The 21,303-nt window shown below is 38.6% G+C and overlaps 1 protein-coding gene across 1 annotated transcript in view; it reads right to left on the reverse strand.

Annotated features, from left to right (window-relative positions):
- The window catches only part of TMEM237 (transmembrane protein 237), a 31,037-nt gene extending 9,951 nt beyond the window's left edge, over nt 1-21,086 (reverse strand). The window contains exons 1-11 of the mRNA XM_044667459.1: nt 20,874-21,086; nt 17,376-17,407; nt 16,492-16,502; nt 15,872-15,928; nt 14,029-14,166; nt 10,756-10,876; nt 9,330-9,490; nt 8,143-8,266; nt 4,329-4,520; nt 3,651-3,724; nt 1,973-2,066 (exon numbers count right to left, since the gene is read on the reverse strand). Coding sequence (XP_044523394.1) covers nt 1,973-2,066; nt 3,651-3,724; nt 4,329-4,520; nt 8,143-8,266; nt 9,330-9,490; nt 10,756-10,876; nt 14,029-14,166; nt 15,872-15,928; nt 16,492-16,502; nt 17,376-17,407; nt 20,874-20,915 — 1,046 coding nt within the window. The 5' untranslated portion in view covers nt 20,916-21,086. The remainder of the gene's footprint in view (nt 1-1,972; nt 2,067-3,650; nt 3,725-4,328; nt 4,521-8,142; nt 8,267-9,329; nt 9,491-10,755; nt 10,877-14,028; nt 14,167-15,871; nt 15,929-16,491; nt 16,503-17,375; nt 17,408-20,873) is intronic.
- Nucleotides 21,087-21,303: the final 217 nt, after the last annotated feature.

Raw genomic sequence — 21,303 nt, forward strand, 5'->3', positions numbered from 1 at the left:
AGTGTAGGAAGAGGTATATGTATGTATAGTAAGCCTGAAAAGGTGGGTTAGAGCTTGTGGTTGTGAAGGGCTTTAAAAACAGGAATTTGAATATGATCCCTTCCCTGCTTTCATCTCTTGGTTTCCTTCAAGATTCTACTTCAAGCACAATCTTCTACATGAAGTCTTTATTGTTGCTACCAGCGAACTAGTTCCCTACTTCTCAAAACTACCTTTTATTAATTTCATCCATATATTCTGAATATACTTATAAATGTATGTGCTTTCTTCCCTGTTCAAAGGTTATCACCATGAGGGCTGAGATCATTTGTTGACTGATTAATCCTAGATGTAAGACAAAGATATTGGAAGAGAGAAATGATGTGGTCAGATTTGTGCTTAGTAAGATCACTTTATATGGCAGTTATATGGAAGATATATTGGAACAGAAAAAGACCTGAGGTAGAAAGATCAATTATGGGGTAACTGCAGTAATGCTGGTGAGAGGCGATGAGAACTTGAACTCTGTGTACAGAGATGGGGACAAATGAAAAAGACAACGTGAAGGAAGAATTGACAAATTTGGCAAGTGATTAAATATGTGTGATGAGATAAAGTGAGAAGTCTAATATGACTCTACAGTTTCAAATGTGAGTGATTAGAAGCAACCTAACTAAAATAGGGAAGTAAAGAAGAGGTGTGGAGGTTTCAGTTAAAAGAAAATGAGTTCTGTTCTCGCTATATTCAGTTTGAGACACTTTCATGACATCCAATTCAAAATGTTCAGTAGCAATTGGTGATGCTAGACTGGAATTCAGAAGAATGACTAGGAAATAAAAGATATCATTTTAGAACTGCTTAATCAAAAAATTAAGCTAGGAAGGGAAGGTGTAGTGGGAACAATATCAAGACACTCCATCCTATGCAAGTTTGGCTAGGTTTTTTTCTCGAAATTGTCGAGATTTAATTGGTTCAGGGGACTAAGGCTTGGGCTATTAACGTAGCTTATTTGTGACTTAAGAACAAAGGAAGCTGATAAGTGACACTGGAGCTCCTTCATCAGTCTTATGACCACAGACCAGCAAAATGATATTAGCACACGAGAAATTCACAGAGCTGAATCAAGGCTATCTACTGGATCAAAATTTCTTCCTTACTCTGAATGAACTGCTATTATTACTAAGTAAACATCTTTTTGTTTACTGTTATATATAGGTTATGAGTATTTAATTTCAGTTCAGTTTTAAACTTGAAGCATTGAATCAACTTGGTTAGACATAGTGAAACCTGGCCCTATGATTGCAGGGGCCAAGTTTAACAGCTTGATTCCCTAAATGTCTGGGATTTTTTTCATAGTGTCCATACTCAACTTTTGAAATAAAGCTACCACTCCCAAATACCACCAGTGTACTTTTAGAAACCCTAATGAGGGGAGGTTCTTCAGCAACATCCCATCTACAAAGATAGTAATTAAAACTGTGATTATAATGAAATGATTGTAATTAACTAGCAAACCAATTATGAACCATCATTTTTATAACTCATCATAAAAAGCATAAGCAACTACGGTTAAGATAATTTCTCATACCTATCCTATTCCACATTTTTTTTTTTGGTCTGGACCTGTAATTTGAAGAGAACTCCTGGCATAGAAATTCCATCTACTTGTATAGATCAGTAACTGTTCTGTAAGCTATAGTTTTAGAGAGATGCCAAGAGCAGAGAGAGTAAATGACTTGCCCCAAAATGACACAGTTAATATGTGTCAAGTAAGATTTGAAATCAAGTTTTTCTGATTCTAAGACCAACTCTCTACTTTTATACTGCTTCTCACTGCTTTCATTACTTATGCAAAAATGAAGCTTTCTTGGATTTAGGAGTAAAAAAAATAAGAATATTATTTAAAAATTAATATTAATAACGATATTAAAATTAACTTTAAAATTAATAACATTATTTCTACAATAACAGAAATTATTAGTATGATTCTTACCAGAGGCTCCCATTAACTGTTGTAGGTGTATAAAGATGGATTCTGTCACTTGTCATCTGCTGGCTCAGAGACAAGATAAGAGCAGCAAAGTACACTGGGGAAAATTATTAACAGTATAAAATATAGCTCAAATGATTTTAAGTTAATGTATTATTCAATATCATTTTTTCAGTTATATGTAGAAACAATTTTTGGCAACTGTCCTCAGACACCTGTTTCTTATAAAAATATTAGAGTTGATTTTAGATAGATGTCATTTATCACTCTAAGGAAGGTTCCATTTATTGCACTGTATTTTCTAATATTTTATAAGGAATAGATGCTGTATTCTGTCAAATGCTTTTTTTGCATCAATTGAAATAATCATATATTCTCTGCTGGTGTTATTATTGACATTGTCAATTATACTGATGGTTTTCTTAATATTGAACTATCCTTGCATTTCTGCTATAAAGCCTATCTAATCATGGTTTAAGGACGCTTGTGATATAATGCTATAATAACCTTGCCAGTATTTTGTTTAAAATGTTTGCATCAAAGTTCATTAGGGAAATGGGTCTATAGTTTTCTTTCTCTGTTTTATCTCTTCCTGGTTTAGGTAGCAGTATCATATTGGTGTCATCAAAAGAATTTGGAAGGATTCTGTCTTCCCCTTATTTTTTCAAATAGTTTATGTAGTTTTAGAGTTAGTTGTTCTTTGAATTTTGGTAGAATTCACTTGTGAATCCATCTAGCCCTGGGGCCTTTTTCTTATGGAATTCTTTGATGGTCTGTTCAATTTTTTTTTCTGTGATGATGGTTTCAGGACTCATCTAGGGTTCTTTATAGCTCTGGCATGACCTACTTGGGAGCTGACTATTTCCTGCTATGGCTCTTGCCCAGGGTACTCAAGTAGTACCCTGGTTTTCTCTGTTTCTTGCTATTTCTGGAGGTGGTTATCTGGTGCTGTAGTGGTCCTAACTCATGTTGTGGCTCTGGTGAGGCCTAACAGGGAACTAGCTATACACCTCTTAGAACAGTGATTCCTAAAGTGGGCGCCACCAACCCCTGGTGGGTGCTGCAGTGATCCAGGGTAGTGGTGATGGCCACAGGTGCATTTAGGGGCAGTGAATAACTGTAAGGTGGTGATAGTATGTGACAGGGGGCGCTAAGTAATATTTTTTCTAGAAAAGGGGTGGTAGGCCAAAAAAGTTTGGGAACCACTGTCTTAGAAGGTCCTGTGTGAGTGTGAATTATGACCCTTTCTCCTTGTTCCTTGAGCCATGGGGTTCACTCTCTGCTGTTCCTGCAGGTTTCTAAGACACTGTGACATTAAGCGATATTCTGGGGGTAATCATAAATATGTACGGCAGAGGCAGTACTTAAACTCAGGTCTTATTAACTCAAAGGTCAGCTCCTTACCCACTATGCTAACTTGTATCTTGAAGATACCACAAAGAACATTTTAATTCTATATGTATATGTACAAATATATGTATACATATATAAAATAACTGTCGTATGTATATATTTCACATACATGCATTGCTTATTCCTGCCAGATTGTTAGGATTTCTTTCAAATAGAAGTAACATAATATCTGCTTAACATGAACATTCTAAATTTTCTTAGTACTGAATTACAAATTCAGTTTCAGTTTTATATAGGTAAAAATGGTATTGCTTTAATTTTTACTCACAGAAAGAAGCCAAAGCTGTTGGGTCCAGGGCAAGAAAACCTCGAATTGCTACTGATGTTTTAGCAAAATCAATCCTAGAAATATGAAAATCTATTGTCACAACATAGTAGAAAACTATTCTTATAGAAAATCTCTGTCCTACAAATAATTTTGATCTTGTAATACTATTACATATGTTGAATTCAGTTAATAAATATTATATTTCCACAGTGTGCATAGCACTGTATCATTTACATTTTCCTAATACTCTCCCCCATGCCCTTATAGACCCCTTTATTTTAAATACCAGAAAACTATTTAGCTACAAATATGTATCAGATAACATATTTTGGGACTTAGAAACACCAGAAGGCAAAAAGACAATTTAAAGTCTTAGAGGAAGCTTCTCCAAATTTAAATATCTATAAAATATTGACTAGTCTCTACTCTTTGCCAAAGCCCTTGGACTACTTTTCATTTCTAAAAGCCTACTTAAAGTTACAGAAAATTTCCCCCCAAACTCTTTGTTGTTCCCATTCTTGTCCCTCAAAAAGTGGTTTTTTAAATCACATGAAAAATTGCATCATTTTTTAATAATCAATTTTCCTAAATATCAAAGCAGGGGCCCTAAAACATTATAGCCATGACATTGCCCCTTAATGATTGAAAACTTCAGTGGTTCTACAATTTATCTATTACCTGTCAAAAGCTGAAATTGTGCTTATAGCCAAAAGCAGATAAAGAAGACTCTGAGCAGGATAAGCTAAACTCTTGTATTGCTGCAGGAAGTTGGAGAGATCAGACAATTGTTTTCCTGCTAGAACATAAATTACAACAAGATTCCACACAGAATAGCCAGCAAGGAAGCCATTAGAAAAGAGACCAATCATCCTAGATGGGGGGAAAAGAATTATTATAAGTGATTCATCAGAAAGAAATAACTCAATGTTTTTGCCTTTCTTTGTAAATTCAGCACTTGGCACATTGCCTCACATGTGGTAAGCACTTACTAAGTGTTTGTTGACTGACTTGTGACTTTGTACCTGTCTCTATATACAAAAACAAAACTGTATTTTTAAAAGGAAAGATGCATTTTTTTCCATAATAATTAAGAATTCCATAACTTTCAAAAGAATTTTAATTATCCTAGAAGGGCCAATAAATTCAAAAGGAATTTTTGTTATTTTAAATGTGTCAACCTTTATTTAATCCTAATCCAGTATTGAAAAATTGTTGGGGGGGAGGGGGCAAAATCCTAAAAATTAAAGGAGAAATTAATAAAATTAATAAAAGTGAAAGTGAAAGAACTATTGAATTAATAAATAAGACTAGAAGCTGGTACTTTGAAAAAAACAAATAAAATAAAGTACTGGTTAATCTAATTAAAAAAAGGAAAGAAGAAAACCAAATTAATAGTATCAAAGATGAAAAAAGAGACCTCACTTCTAATGAAGAGGAAATTAAGGCAATCATTAAAAATTATTTCGCCCAATTTATATGGCAATAAATAAAGAAATCTAGGTGATATGGATGAATATTTACAAAAATATAAATTGCCTAGATTAACAGAAGAAGAAATAGAATACTTAAATAATCCTATATCAAAAAAAGAAATTGAACAAGCCATCAAAGAACTCCCTAAGAAAAAATCCCCAGGACCAGATGGATTCACAAGTGAATTCTATCAAACATTCAAAGAACAACTAATCCTAATACTATACAAACTATCTGACATACTAAGCAATGAAGGAATTCTACCAAATTCTTTTTATGAAATAAATATGGTACTAATTCCAAAGCCAAGCAGATCAAAAACAGAGAAAGAAAACTACAGAACAATCTCCTTAATGAACTCTGATGCAAAAATCTTAAAGTAGAATACTAGCAAAAAGACTCCAGCAAGGATCACAAGGGTTATTTATTATGATCAGGTGGGATTTATACCAGGAATGCAAGCATGGTTCAATATCAGGAAAACCATCTACATAACTGACCATATCAACAACCAAACCAACAAAAATCACATGGTTTTCTCAAAAGATGCAGAAAAAACCTTTGACATAATACAACACCCATTCCTATTGAAAACACTAGAAAGTACAGGAATAAAAGGGCATTTCCTAAAAATAATAAACAGTATATACTTAAAACCATCAGCAAGCATCATATGCAATGGGGATAAATTAGAAGCCTTCCCAATAAGATCAGGCATGAAACAAGGATGCCCATTATCACCTCTATTATTTATTTAACATTGTACTAGAAACACTAGCAGTAGCAATTAGAGAAGAAAAAAAAATGAAGGTATCAAAATAGGCAACGTGGAGACCAAGCTATCACTCTTTGTAGATGATATAGTCTACTTAAAGAATCTGGAAGAATCAACTAAAAAGATAGTGGAAATAATCAACAACTTTAGCAAAGTTGCAGAATACAAAATAAACCCACACAAATCATCAGCATTTCTATATATTTCCAACACATCCTGGCAGCAAGAGTTAGAAAGAGAAATTCCATTTGAAATTACCCGAGATAATATAAATACTTAGGAATCTATCTGCCAAGACAAAAACAGGAATTATATGTACACAACTACAAAACTCCACACAATTAAAACTAGATCTAAACAATTGGAAAAACATTAATTGCTCATGGGTAGGATGAGCTAACGTAATAAAAATGACAATCCTACCCAAATTAATTTACTTATTTTAGTGCCATACCTATCAAACTACCAAGAAACTTTTTTACTGAATTAGAAAAACTATAACAAAGTTCATTTGGAAGAACAAAAGATCAAGAATATCAAGGAAAATAATGAAAAATAATGTGAAGGAAGGTGGCCTAGCAGTACCAGATTATTAAACTGTACTATAAAGCAGCAGTCATCAAAACAATTTGGTACTGTTTAAGAGACAGAAGGGAGGATCAGTGGACTAGACTTGGGGTAAATAACCTCAACAAAACAGTGTATGATAAACCCAAAGAGCCCAGCTTTTGGAGAAAAAAATCCACTATTTGACAAAAACTGCTGGGAAAATTGGAAAACAGTATGGAAGAGACTAGGTTTAGATCAACATCTCACACCCTACACCAAGATAAATTCGGAATGGGTGAATGACTTGAGGTAAGTAAATTAGGTGAACATGAAATAGTTTACCTGTCAGATCTATGAGAAAGGAAAGATTTTAAGACCAAGAATGAGTTAGAAAATATTACAAAATGTAAAATAAATAATTTTTATTACATTAAATTAAAAAGGTTTTGTACAAACAAAACCAATGCAATCAAAATTACAAGGGAAGTAACAAAGTGGGGGGAAAATCTTTATAATGAAAACCTCTGACAGGTTTAATTACTCAGATTTGTAAAGAGCTAAATCGACTGTACAAAAAAATCAAGCCATTCTCCAAATGATAAATGGGCAAGGAACGTGAATAGGCAATTTCCAGATAAAGAAATCAAAAGCACATGAAAAAGTGTTCTATATCTCTTATAATTAGAGAAATGCAAATCAAAACAACTCTGAAGTATCACTTCACACGTAGAAGATTGGCTAACGACAGCAAAGAAAAGTAATAAATATTGGAGGGGATGTGGCAAAATTGGGACATTAATGCATTGCTGGTGGAGTTGTGAATTGTTCCAACTATTCTGGATGGCAATTTGGAACTATGCCCAAAGGGCTTTAAAAGACTGTCTACCTTTTGATCCAGTCATATCACTGCTTGGATTATACCCCAAAGAAATAATAAGGATAAAGACTTGCACAAAAATATTTATAGCCATGCTCTTTTGGTGGCAAAAAAATTGGAAAATGGGGGATGCCCTTTGATTGGGGAATGGCTGAACAAATTGTGGTATCTGCTGGTGATGGAATACTATTGTGCTATAATGAATAATGAATTGGAGGAATTCCATATGAACTGGAATGACCTCCAGGAATTGTTGCAGAGCAAAAGGAGCAGAACCAGGAGAACATTGTACACAGAGACTGATACACTGTGGTACAATCGAATGTAATGGACTTTGCTACTAACAGCAATGCAATGACCCAGGACAATTCTGAGGGACTTATGAGAAAGAATGCTATTCACATCCAGAGAAAGAACAGAAGAAAAACAACTGCTTGATCACATGGGTCGATGGGGATATGATTTAGGATGTAGACTCTATCTAATCACCCCAGTGCAACTATCAATAATATGGAAATAGGTCTTGATCAATGACACATATAAAATCCAGTTGAATTGCTCATTGGCTGGGGGTGGGGGGCGGTGGGGAGGAGAGGAGGGAAAGAACGTGAATCATGTAGCCATGGAAAAATACTCAAAATTAATTAATTAATTAACATTTTTCAAGTCAAAAAAAGAAAAAAGAAAAATTGTCTACCTACAGACTTAAATTGCCAACATTGTGAAAGATCTTGAACAGGCTAAAAGAGGCAAACTAAGTTTTTTGGTTACTGACACTCACTAAATATTTCTTTGAAGAAAAAATTCAATGCAGCTACCTGAAGCCTCGGTGCACAGATAGTGCAACATCCCTGGTCGTCCAGGAAGGCTTTATATCCATTAACATATCAATGTTTTCTGTGGTTTTAATTAATTCAGATCTGTCAGCAGCCTGGAATCTCCCTAGTAACAAACATAACAATTTCAATAAGCAATGAAATGAAGCATTCAGTTATTTTTGCTGTCCTACAACACAGAAACATAATTAATTTACTACTTTTCTACCTGTTTCAGAAGGCCCTTCATATTTAGATTGTTTAAAATACATATATTTAAAATAAAGATATAGCCCCTAAAGTGGTAAACAAAGATCTATTAATGTTGTTAATAATAATAATTTTTAGAAATCAGATCCAGTGCACTTAACATAGCGCTTAGTCAGGCCCATTGAAGGCACTTAGTAAATAACTGTTGGTTGTGATATATATTGGTTTTTTATATATTATAGGCATTTCATAAATGCTGCAGCCCTTTCTTCTTTTTTTTTTAAAACCCTTACCTTCCATCTTGAAGTCAATACTGTGTATTGGCTCCAAGGCAGAAGAGTGGTAAGTGTAGGCATTGGGGGTCAAGTGACTTGCCCAGGATCACACAGCTGGGAAGTGTCTGAGGTCAGATTTGAACCTAGGACCTCCTGTCTCTAGGCTTGACTCAATCCACTGAGCTACCCAGCTGCCCCCTGCAGCCCTTTCTTCTTGAAGACTTTGGAGGAGCAATGACTGACTGCCTCTCTTCCCTAGATTGGTGGAAAAGCCACCTGGGCTTTCTCATCCTGCCTAACTCTTGTCTATCTTTGTCCATAGACACTTCACAGGCACTCACCCACCATGCTGGAGCCCCTTCTCTGGATCCTTCTAGATTTCATGGAAATCAGACTCTACTACCCCTCCACGCTGTCTCCTACCTCACCTACCTCTTTTTCCAATTGTCTCCTTCCTCCCTGTTTATTCCTCACTGCCACTTCGTATCCATGATTTACCATTATAAATAGGCTGTGGCCTATTATGGAGGTGTTAACCACACTTTGGGTAGCAAGCCTCAACCCTGCTTTATTAAGTATGCAAAATATATCAGAACTACTTATTTCACAAAAGGAAACTATAACTGCATGCTCTGTTCTTAATTTAATGTTCTACTCTCATCAGATAATGTCTAACAAAATTTGTTATCTAAACAAAATACTTACTGCTTTTTTCTACAAATACTTTTCCCACAGGCTGGCTGACACCCACGGGTGCAGCGAATACTGAAGGCTGCTGTTCTGGGTGGTTTTGTTCATCAGCAATGATGTCTTCCTCTTCTATTCCTAGTTCATTAGCATAATGCAGCCCCACTGGCTGGCTTCTCCTATCATTCAGTAGCAGGAGAATGCAAATAGAGTTATTAAACCCTTATATAAGAAGAGAGCTGGAAAAGTAAACTATTTCCCCCCAAAATGGACATGTAGAACTAGATGCAGTTAGGTGAATGTTTAATGTGTAGAAATTTTATAGTTCTTATTTTTAAAAATTCTGTTTCAATATCTGATCAGTAGGACAGCAGTGCATTAATAATACCAAACCAAGGGCCATACTTTCATCTTACTGATAGGTCTTCTCCTAACTCTCTGGACTTTCCTTGCCCCAGAACTTCCTTTGGGGCCTGCGGCCTTCTCACCTGGGAGCATCCCCCTCTCATGCCAGATTGGCATGTGTCTATTTTGCAGGCAGGCCCGGGCTGACCATGCCTCATTAGCTTCCTTTGTAAATGTGAACTGTTCTTATTGAGCCATCAACAAGCACTCTTAACTACTCTGTGCCAGGCAGTGCACTAAGTGATGGAGGAATGACTGGAAACAAGGATGGGCCCTCCATTCCTCGAGGAGGAAATCTGTCTCCTCAAGGAGCCGCCATCTACAGAGAAGTCAATATAAAAATCAGCATTCTTGAGGTTGGTGGAGTTGTCAGGAAAGGCCACTTCAAGGATCCTTGAAGGCAATCAGGTGTTTGAAGTTGGTGAAGAGGAAAGAGAACTTACCAGAGCCAGAGGAGACTGAAAGCATACAGGGAGGAGAGGGACTGCTGTAAGCAGGAAAATAAGTAATTTGGCTAGAGCACAGGGTGTGATGGAAAATAATCTAATCAATCTAGCAGGATAGCTTGGAGTCAGATTTTGAAGTTTAAATGCCAAATAGAGGAACTTATATGTTATCACAAAGGCAATGTTGATATTCGGTCATTTTAGTCATATCCATCTCTTCATGACCTCACTTGGGGTTTTCTTGGCAGAGATACTGGAGAAGTTCACCATTTCCTTTTCCATCTCATTTTGCAGATGAAGAAACTAAGGAAAATAGGGCTAAGTGACCTGCCCAGGGTAATATAGCTACTAAGTGTCTGAGGCAACAGGGAGCCACTGGAACTAAATATGCAGGGGAGTGATATCAGGTCTACTCTTTAGGAATATCAAACTGGTAGCTATGAGCCCATTTCTCTGAATTTAATACTAGGTTGGTTTTACGGCTATCCTTATCCTAGAGAGGAAAAACATATGAATTTGTTAGTAATAAGCAAGATTCCATGGTTTGGGAATAGAGTACAACATCAAGTATTCACAGAGTACACAAGTCTCACTTTGTTCTCTTTCGAGGTTTTCGAGGAACTGGTTCATCAGCTTGTTCCAAATCCATGCCATTTTCATTTAGAAAGAGAGCTGTATTAGGAGGGTTCTTTTGGGTGAAAGAAGTCTCTGATTCTGAAATGAAAATCAGGCAACATAAATTTACGATCTTCAAATTTTTATTAAAATGAATGTTGTTTAGTCATGTCTGACTCTTCATGACCCGCATTTGGAGTTTCTTAGCAAAGATATTGGAATGGTCTGACATTTACTTGTTCTGCTCACTTTACACATGAAGAAACTGAAGCAAACAGAATTAAGTGACTTGCCCAGAGTCACATAGCTACTAAGTGTCTAAGGCCAGACTTGAACTCATGAAGATGAGACTTCTTGACTCTAGGCCCAGCCCTCTATCCATCTATAGCTGCCCTTGTTAAAATAAAAAAAATTATATATGTATAAACTTATAATAACTATATATGCACGTATGATTATCTAAACAGCATCCCTATTTGCTTTGCTGCTACATTGTAAGGACCATAGACTTTCATGGGTATCTCCCGGTTACCAGGGGAGCTCCTTGAGGGCAAGGTCTATCTCACTTTTCTGTTTGTATTCTCAGCACTCAGCACAGTACTTTGCATACAGTAGGTGCTTAATAAATGCTCTGTCCATTCTTTCATTTCAAACTGTACTTGAGACTTAAAAAATAAGAGTATTGTATAAGTTTTAAGATACAGAAAATTCTTTATTGATGTCTCAAATTTTGATTCTTTAATTACCATATGCTTAACTTTAACTCTTTTTTTTTTTTTTGGATCCAGAACTTTCATTTCATTGGTAAATGGAACTTCCAGTGAGGAAACCCCCTGCCAATGCAGAGCAGCAACTGTTTGGCAGCTTCTACTTGGAAAGTTGCTTGGTTCACTAGAGATAAAGTAACCTTCTCAGGGTCACACAGCCAGTATCTGACCAGCGGTACCTGAATGCAGGTTTTTCAGATAGCAAGGATAGTATTCATTCTACTAATCCACACCGTCTCATTTTTTTTTTTAACCTTTACCTTCCATGTTAGAATACACAGATTCCAAGGCAGAATTCCAGTAAGGGCTAGGCCAGTGGGGATGAACCTTTTAGAGATGGAGTGCCAGGCCCTGCCCCAGACCGCCCCCCAGACCAAGTGCTGTGCCTTCCTCCACACCAAGTGTCAGGTGTGCCCTGTCCCCACTGCTTACCCCACACCGCAGAGGGAGGAAGTGCTCTCATTGGGCTGCTGGACAGAGGGGCAGGCGAAGTGAGGAATGTCCTCAGTGAGTGTAGAGAAGGAGAGGGGAGTGGCCAGAGTGCTCTGCTCCCCTCTAGCTCTACTGCCTATGAGCTGCCCACCTTCCCCCCATGTGTTCCCATTGGCTGCTAGGCAGAGGGGCAGGGATGGGAAACAATGTCATTGGGCTGGTGGAAGGGGGGGGGCAGCTCTGCCCAAGTTCCTCTGCCTTTCTAGTAACAAACTGAGGGAGATGGGGGTGGGAGGGCAGCTGTATGCCCACAGAGTGTTCTGCATGCCATAGGTTTGTCATTAGTGGGCTAGGCAATGGGAGTTAAGTGACTTGCCCAGGATCACAAAGCTAGGAAGTGTTGAAGGCCAAATATGAACCCAGGACACTCCCCCCCACTCTCCCGCCATCTCCAGACCTGGCTCTCAATCCACTGGACCACTTAGCTGCCCCCTGCCTCTAACTTCTGACATAAAATGTTCAATTACTTATAACAACCCAATGTTTAGATTTCTCTTTTTATCCAAATAACTTTCTTAAACAAGTTCTTTTTCACTGCAATGGAAGCAGCATATACTCATTGAAAATGCTTTTCTCAATGATTCCAAACTCATCCTTATTTGTCCCTCATCTGTTCTAATACGTTTCTTCTTTATATGAAGAAGCTAGACGGTATAGTGGATGGAGCACTGAACCTAGCATTAAAAAGATCTGAGTTCAAATCCAGCCTCAAATATCAGCTGTGTGACCCTGGGCAAGTCACTTGACCTCTGTCTCTCTCAGTTTTCTCCACTATAAAAATGAAGATAATAATAATACTTACCTTCCAGGGTTGTTGTAAGGATCAAATGAGATAATAATTATGAAGTGTTTAACACGATGTGTGGTATACAGTAGGTGCTATATAAATGTTAGCTATTTTTATTATTATCAAATGAAATAATACTTGTAAAGTGCTTTGCAAACCTTAAAGTGCTATATAAACACTATCATGCAATTAAAGATAATTCTTAAAAATTTTCATGGGAAATTGAAAATATTATTCTGAATAATTATTTTTAATAGCTTAGTATGTAAAAATATGTACTAACATATAAAGGGCATTTTAGAATACCCAAATGTGAAGAGTGAATCAAACTTTCTTTGTCTATCAATCAGCAATGCTAGGCATATTGAAAGACTGCAATTGGTTCCCGCAAAGTGGAGGAAAGGATAGGAAGGGATGTAGAAAAAGGACTATAAAAAGTCCTGAACTTCCTGTCCAAAGAAACTTCGACCTTCACTTGGGACCTTGGCTCTTGGATTGCTTCTTGGATCTTCTCCTTTGGAGTTCATCTTGGGTGGGTGAGTAGTTGGCCTTCCTTTCCTGGCTTCTGGAGAGATTGGTTCCAGAAATCCCTGCTTCAGCTTTGGAGGAGGCTGTGTTGGTGGAACTCTAGCTAAAGACACCACCTGACATGGGAAGCCCCTGCGGGGCTGAGTCTCACTTCACAGGAGAATAACTAGAAGACTTACTAAAATCTGTCTCTTTAGCTACCTTTTTCCATTTTCACTCTTTCCACCTCCTTGTAAATAAAACTACTAAGTCATTTTGACTTGTTATAATATCTTTAAATTGGCAACCACAATATTACTATAGAATTCTCATATTTAGTCAAACCTCTAAATTTATATTCTTACACAAACTAACTTTGACTATGCCTGTTTGCCAATTATTTGAAAGATTGTAAGATAAAACCTAGAAATAACTGTGCTACACAACAGATTCTTTAAAATGTCCTTCTAGAGATAATGCCCTAACCCAAAGGAAGGACTAATGATAAGAATTTGAGGCCAGAAAGGAGGGCGGCTACCCTCAAAGAAAGAAGGTGGAGGAGATATTTTGGAGCAAGTGGAATTCTTTGACATGTTTTAAGTTGCGCTAGATAAAGAACGCTATTCTGTCTTTATGGGGATAACAACCCTGACCATCTTTCTTTTCTTCTATTCTACTTACAGAAAAGACTCACATACCAATAGGTAATCTTTTCTTCTTGCGTTTCCTTTGAACTGGAGCATCTGAATGCTCCAGAGGTTCATGAGTCAACAGTTCATGGCTGTCAGGTGGCTGATGGCCTGTATCCTGAAGAATGCCTTCTGGAGAGGCACTACCTATAGAAAAAAAAATACATGGAAAAGGATAGCACAAGTATAAAACATGAAATATTAGGATGTCAAGGAAAGTTCTAAAAGAATAATTGCTTAATCTTGATATAAGTCAAGGGCACAAACGGACCAGAATGCTTTCTGTACCCTAAACCCCTACTCTACCACCCCTCAATCAAATTTCTCTCCCTTAGTACTGATTATGCCAAGAATACAAAATCTCAACTCTGACCACTTCTGCATACTAGGGTTCCTTGAGCCAAGAGGTAACATGGTCAGAGCTATATTTTAAGGAAGATTAGCTGGCAATCGTATGCAGAATGCAGTGGAAAAGAGAGATTGGAAGCTCAGAGATGCTTTTAGGAGGTTACTGCAAGAATCCAAAGGAGAGGTAAAAGCCAGAGCTGGGGTATGTAAATAAACACACTGGGCTACTGGGCGGAGGGATGGGTAAAGTAAGGAATCTCCTCAGCCCAGGTAGAGAGGGGGAGGGGAGTAGCTCTGATGAGCCTTGCCTTTCTAGTAACAAACTCTGCCCCAGAGGTGGGGGGATTAAGGCCCCATGTCCAGAGAGATCTCTGCATCACAACTAGAAGGTTATAAATTCCTTTATGGGACCAAATCTTACTGGAGAATATGATACTACCTTTATATACAGAAAGTGTGAACTTATGAACTGATAAAACAATCCTCTATCTCAAAAGGATCAGAGATCACACTCACTAATTAGAATTTCTTTAAATCTAGAGACTTACTCTTTTCAACCAGGTGGTTGTGATTTTCCTAAAGATAAACTCCTTAGACAAACTTTCATTGAAAGATCTATATCTGATGGCATCCAGGTGGCTCAGTGGACTGAGAGCCAGACCCAGAGATAGGAGGTCCTGGGTTCAAATCTGGACTTGACACTTCTAAGCTGTGTGACCCTGGGCAAGTCACTTCACCCTCACTGCCTAGCCCTTACCACCCTTCTGCCTTGGAACCAATACACAGTAATGATTCTAAGACAGAAGGTAAAGGTTTATTTTCCAAAAAAAAGAAAAAGAAAGAAAGAAAGAATGAGCCCTATCTTCAGTCCTCTGACCCATCTGTTAGTGTCTGCATTAAGGGTCTGCCCCAGATGGAATGTGCCTTTGACCTGGTCCCTTGCCTGGTCCCTTAAAGACTACAGCCTCAAGATGGTCCAAGTCAGCTTTGCCCAATGTTGCCACTCTCTGATCCAGGAAGTCCAATACTCAGCTGGAGGTACTCTCCTACTGACGTGCTGGTAAAAGTTTAACAATAGTCTAGGGGGAGTGGGGGGTAGAAACTACATATGACAGACTTAAATTTAACTGGAATTAACAACATTTTTCTCCATTACTTTCTTAAGTCTAGACCAGTGTTGGTGAACCTTTTAGAACTCATGTGCCCAAACCTTCAAGCCCCTGGTAAGACACCAGAGAGTGGAGGGAGGAAGTGCTCACATTGGGCCATGAAGTGGAGGGGTGGGACATGTGAAAAATGTCCTTGGTGCAATAGAGAAGGGGGAACGGAGCAGCCCCCTCCAGCATGTTGGGCACACATGTCATGGCTTTGCCAACACAGGTCTAGACAATCAACAAAATAATAAATCAAGCCTCATTTGGGGCAATGTTTTATTTCTAAGCTATAAATCCTCACAAATTTAACAACTAGCTCCAGCAAACCCTTTGGAAGAGCAACTTCTTACCTAGAGCATTTTTTGGTTTGAGTTTCTTTTTTTTTGGACGATTAAGTGGAATGTCATCTGTAAAAGAGAAAACACCAACCATAAAGAAGTTGACCTAAAATCAATGATGAAAAAGAAATCTCACAGTAGGAATAGGAAATTTTTCACATGGCAAGCTTCATTCTTTTTCCACTTTTTTCAACAGTGTAGATAACATTCGAGAAAAGGATGAAAGAATAGAAAAAGGAATCATTCTATGGTACAGGTAATGTAGGTATGGGTGGGAATTAGAGGAACTGTATTTGATGCTATAGTTATAATGCCACAAGCAACCTGTGTGGTAGGCAGGCTCTAACAAAGGAAAGGTTATTTTAAGCTTACATTTGTAATACTGCGTAGCATAATATCCACAATTACTACAAAATAGAGGCAACAATCCTGATGAGAAAGGAGGACATTAAGATGAGAGGATTTTATATAGTTACTTACTTTCACTCATTTCAAAGGAGGGTGCATATAGTTAGTAACACTTCAATAATGACACCATTCAAATTAGATTTTAAGAAAAATTTAGAAATTAGACATTCTTAACATAAAATGGTATATATAGGAACTTTTGCTTTAACAGTTAACTAATTTACCTTGCTGTGTACTTCAGGAGCAAAATTTTATATGACATCAACCAAGGTGAAACAAATACACCAACATGAAAGAAAAAGACAAAAGGTATTAGTTTGGAGTCTGTTAAAATTCATTGATGACAATAGTCAGTATGAAAAATTGGCTTAAGATTTCATTAAAAATGAAAATAAAATAAATTATGACATCATTAGGATCCAAGATAGTTAAGTACAGGCAGCAACCAGTTGAACTCTCCCAGTATTTTCCACCAAACAACTTCAAAATAATGTCCCAAATCAGATTTTAGAGCAGCAGAGCCAACAGAGGTTGGGGTGAGACATTTTTCTAGACCCAAAACAACTTAGGAGATTTGCAGGAGAGTTCTATGATACTATTATATGTATAACTTATGATGTACAAGGTGCCATACTCAAAATACATTCTAGCCAATTAATTTAACTGAACTATACTGCATGTTTTAGAACTATTATACTTTCTTAGTATTAGTACACCATAACTCTATACTTTTCAACTTTAAAAGCTTAGTAATCTTCCTTTGACCTCTTATTAAAATCATTCCACATTTTTGTCAAATTATTTTGTCCTCAGCAAATATTCAACTTAACATCTATAAAAGTATTCAAATCGACAGGTATTTATTAAACACTTAGCATGCTCCATTCCAGGTACCATGTTAGGTATTGTGGATACAAAGACAAAAATAAAAATTGTACCTGCCCTCAAAGGGCTTACATTCTTATGAGGGGAAACAACATGCACACAATGAATTAAAATTCAAAATAGATATAATACTTCACCCTTGTTTGCCTCATCAGTACTTAAATATTTGTTTATTGAACTAATATATATCTCCTTCTTATTAACAAAATCAAAAAATTTTTACCTTGGTACTGGTGGAAGAGCTCTTGGAGGACGCTAGGAAAAAAATGTAAGAAAAAATGCTTTTAGTAAACAATTGACAGCAATAACAAATACTTCCTTTAATATTTTAAGCATCCATGACTAACCTGGACACTTGCTCTATCAACATGGATTGGAACTTCTTCGTCACTTAGTAGATGATCTCTGGGAACTGCTGAGCCCCTACAATCACCACCTTTGGATAACCCAGTGAGGAATCTACCTGAACTAATTGAAACTGGTCCTCAAGACAACAGACAAGCAGTCAGCCCGTTGTTGGATTCAAAGCCTTGCCAGTGTGGTATATAACCTATGAGACCCTCCTTTTACTTCATTGGCATGGCCTTTGAGAACCCAGGGTTATCTCCACATCACGTGGTGCATCAGAGGATATCAGTGGTAGGGTAACCATGCAATGAAAATAAACAATAATTTTGGGATATAAGCACTGTAACTATTATTATACTTATTAAAAAATCAGGAAATTGAGGGGACAAGAAATTAACTGACTTCCTCATAGTCACAGAAAGATTAAGAATGTCTGAGGCTGACTTTGAACCCAAGGCTACTGACTAAGTCTATTCTTCTTTCCATCATACTTCTTTGCCTCTTCTTAGTTTCTGAAGCACTTTAAAATCTTTCAAGATGAAAGAACTGGCAATAATATATTTCAAGGTTTCATGATTTCATCTACATGCATTTCTCTCACCACAGAAGTTCATGAGACTTTCTATGTCTTTGTGGAATATTGTTCTGTGAGTTGACAGTGATTGAAAAAAAAAATGGGTGGTTGGCTAGGTTAACCTCTTTCTACCACATTGAATCCTCACTTTTTGTAAATAATTGTTGTGTAACTGCCCTCTCTTGAGCTTGCTCTCTCTAGTGGCTCTACCCTTGCTTTTCCTGTGTGTGTGCACGCACACGCACATGTTCTGGGAAACTTTTTTCTTTTACTGAGGCTACTAATTTATTTTTGCTTCAAGTTATTATTAATAAAATTTATAAAATATAATACTTAGAGTATTTGGATATTAATTTTTAATCTTACATAAACCCAATGTCACCTGGATGCAGTGATGTGGTGCTAGAACAGGTCTTCGCTGGAAGGGTAAAAATAAAGAAGAAACTATATATTTTGCCTAATAATTAGCAGGGAATCAGTGGGTAAAGACATTAACTTGGAGTTAGGAAGAATTGACTTCCAAGTCCCTCCTTTGCTATATTCTCAGTTCCTCATCCATAAAATGGGAATATGCTGGAGAAGGAAATGACAAACTATTCCAGTATTGGACTTGGGTCATGAAGAGTTGGACCTGACTTGTAGAGTTTCAGGTATAATGAATCGTGAAGGTATTAAAGATGTATATTCAAAAGCTGACTCTAATGAACAAAGTGCTCATGGACCAGACTTATGGATATTGTGAAGAGTGAATCAAACTCTCTATCAATCAAGAAACTTTTAAGTTAATAAATGAAAAACTTAAGTACCCCTATTTAGTACCTTACTAGTCACTAAGTATGAGAGTTCACAAGTCACTTGCTAGAGTGGGTGACAACTCCAAAGGTCACTGCATCCCCCCATGTCCCTACCCATCCACCCCTAGTGCTAGGCAAATTGAAAGACTGCAATTGGTTCTCATAAAGTGGGGGAATGACTTTGAGAAAACTGCTTTAAAAAGGCCAGCGTGAGGATTCAGGAACCTCTTTGCCTTGGTGAGCTCGACTGGAAGAGGATACTCTTTCCCTGGATCCTGCATGGGCTTGCAGTGGTGAGTGGAGTGATTCCTTCCTTGCTTCTTCACTGAGGACACCCTCTCTGCTAGAGAGGTCCTTCCGTGGGACACTCCCTTCAGTGTGAGTTCTGGTGAGATTCTTGGCAGATTCTTCAGTGTCTCCTGGCTCTTCGGATTTAGGCTTCCTAATTAGGGCTTTGAATTCTAGTGAGAATCACTTTTGGATTCTCATTTATGGTTTGGAGACATTAGGATTCAACTCAGGGTATTGGTAGCTAGACAGTACTTTCTGTCAAAAGGAGGCAAGGAGGATGAAGAATGATTCCCTCCCCAACCTACTTTTCTGGAGGAGAACTCAAATAGCTGACCATCCATCATCGCTCAAGCTGGGCACTGGCAAGGATGGAAGGAAAGCAGCTAAGGCAGGTGATGGTTAACATTAGATTTTTTGCCCTGGAGGGCAAGGTTTGTTTTTGCCTTTTTTGTATCCCCAGGACTCCATACAGTGCCTGATACATAGTAAACATTCATTTAATAAATGCTTAACACCTACTAGACACTTAATAAATTCTTAGGGACTTAATATTTTCTTAGCACTCCAATGGAATATCTTATGCACTCTCTTGGTATGTGCACCACTATTCTGTAGACCACTGTTCTGAGACTTCAAGAGAAAGCACTTCTCTGCATTGGTAGAGGTGGTTTCCTAAACAAAAGTTCCTTATACCAATAAAAGTACAGATCTCTCAAAAAAAAAATATTGCCCACTAACCTCTTTTATGTTTAGTACAGAGACAATACTGTATGTCAAAAAGGTTAGCTGTTACTTTTCTCCTAAATTTTGTCCTTTGATCATTAATACATTAATACTAACAGAAATACTAATTGAAAACGAGGACAGACGGTCACCATAAAAGCTAAATAAAAGATGAAAGCATCAAAGGAAATGACCATAGTGACATAATTAAAGAGGTTTGAAAGAGAGAGAGTTGTTACAAAACAAGGATCCTTCCAAGGATTAAATGCTGAACTGTGTCAGAGGATGGATTAGAAGAATTTCACCCTGAAGACAGGCAGAGTCAACTGATGCTTTCATCAAACAAAGCCAACCCAGCCACTCAGGACATCCCTCCCCAAATCACAGTATATGCCAAAGGAAAGCAATTGGAAGCTTACCACCGGTTTCTTTCCCATACCATCTAAAGCCCGCCTGGGAGGGAGGTAGCCACCACAAGCCCGCAAGGCGCCAGCATCTCCCAAGCAGGAATTGAGCCCTAGCCCCGCCCATTAGGAATTAGACGCGTAGCCGAGACTGGGCGGGGATAGCAACAGCATGGCGTCAATCTGTCAAGGGGGGGGGGCCGGTCCAGCCCCAGTCTGCCTAGCTCTGCGGGCTGAGGGAGGGGGTGGGTATGAGTTGACCTCAGAAGGAGGAGGGAGAGGGTAGCGAACGAAGACGGGGTCGCCTAGGATGAAGCACTTTGAGACGGGTGGAATTAAGAAGGCGATCCCAGACGAGGGAGGCGGGAAGGGGCAGTCCAGGCCGCAATCTGGGAACGTAGGGGCGGGGCGTCGTCACAGCAACACACGATCCGGAGCTTGGCGTTACACCCCACATCTCCTGGGACCCCACCCCCCCAACCCGCCCAAACTGGGGAGCGGGTTGGGTGCCCCCCCGCCTTCCCTCCACAGCCAGGTAGCTGCCCTGAGACGGCGACCCGGCCCAGCACATCCCAGCCCCGACTCACCGGGGTAGGTTCTTCCTGCGGGGGCCCGGGCGCCGGACTCATATTGGTTCCCAAAGAGCCACTGGCGCAACCGCCGCAACCCAGTCCGAGCTCCCGCCTCGATCCCACTCCCCCCCGCGCCGCCTCCGCCCCAGGGGGTCCGGGCGCGGGGAGGGAGGGTGGGTGCGCCCCGAGAAGTAGAGAGACGCCGACTCCCTGCTGCAATGCGATGCGCTGCTCCGCCCAGTCTGGCGCGTGCTTAGACTCCTCCCCTTTGGGTGGCCCCTTTTCCCTGCTCTGGTTCGTTTCCTCCCTAGTGCCGGAGCCTGCCACTACGAATGGAGCGTAGAGCTCTAGTGTGGAAGAGTGCGCATCTGTGTGTTTCCGTTTGCCCTTGTATGAATCCTGTGTGTGCAGTCCGTACAAGTGTGCTGGAGGCGGGGGGGGGGGA

The sequence above is a fragment of the Gracilinanus agilis genome, chromosome 3 (genome assembly GCF_016433145.1).
Source record: "Gracilinanus agilis isolate LMUSP501 chromosome 3, AgileGrace, whole genome shotgun sequence".
NCBI lineage: Eukaryota > Metazoa > Chordata > Mammalia > Didelphimorphia > Didelphidae > Gracilinanus > Gracilinanus agilis.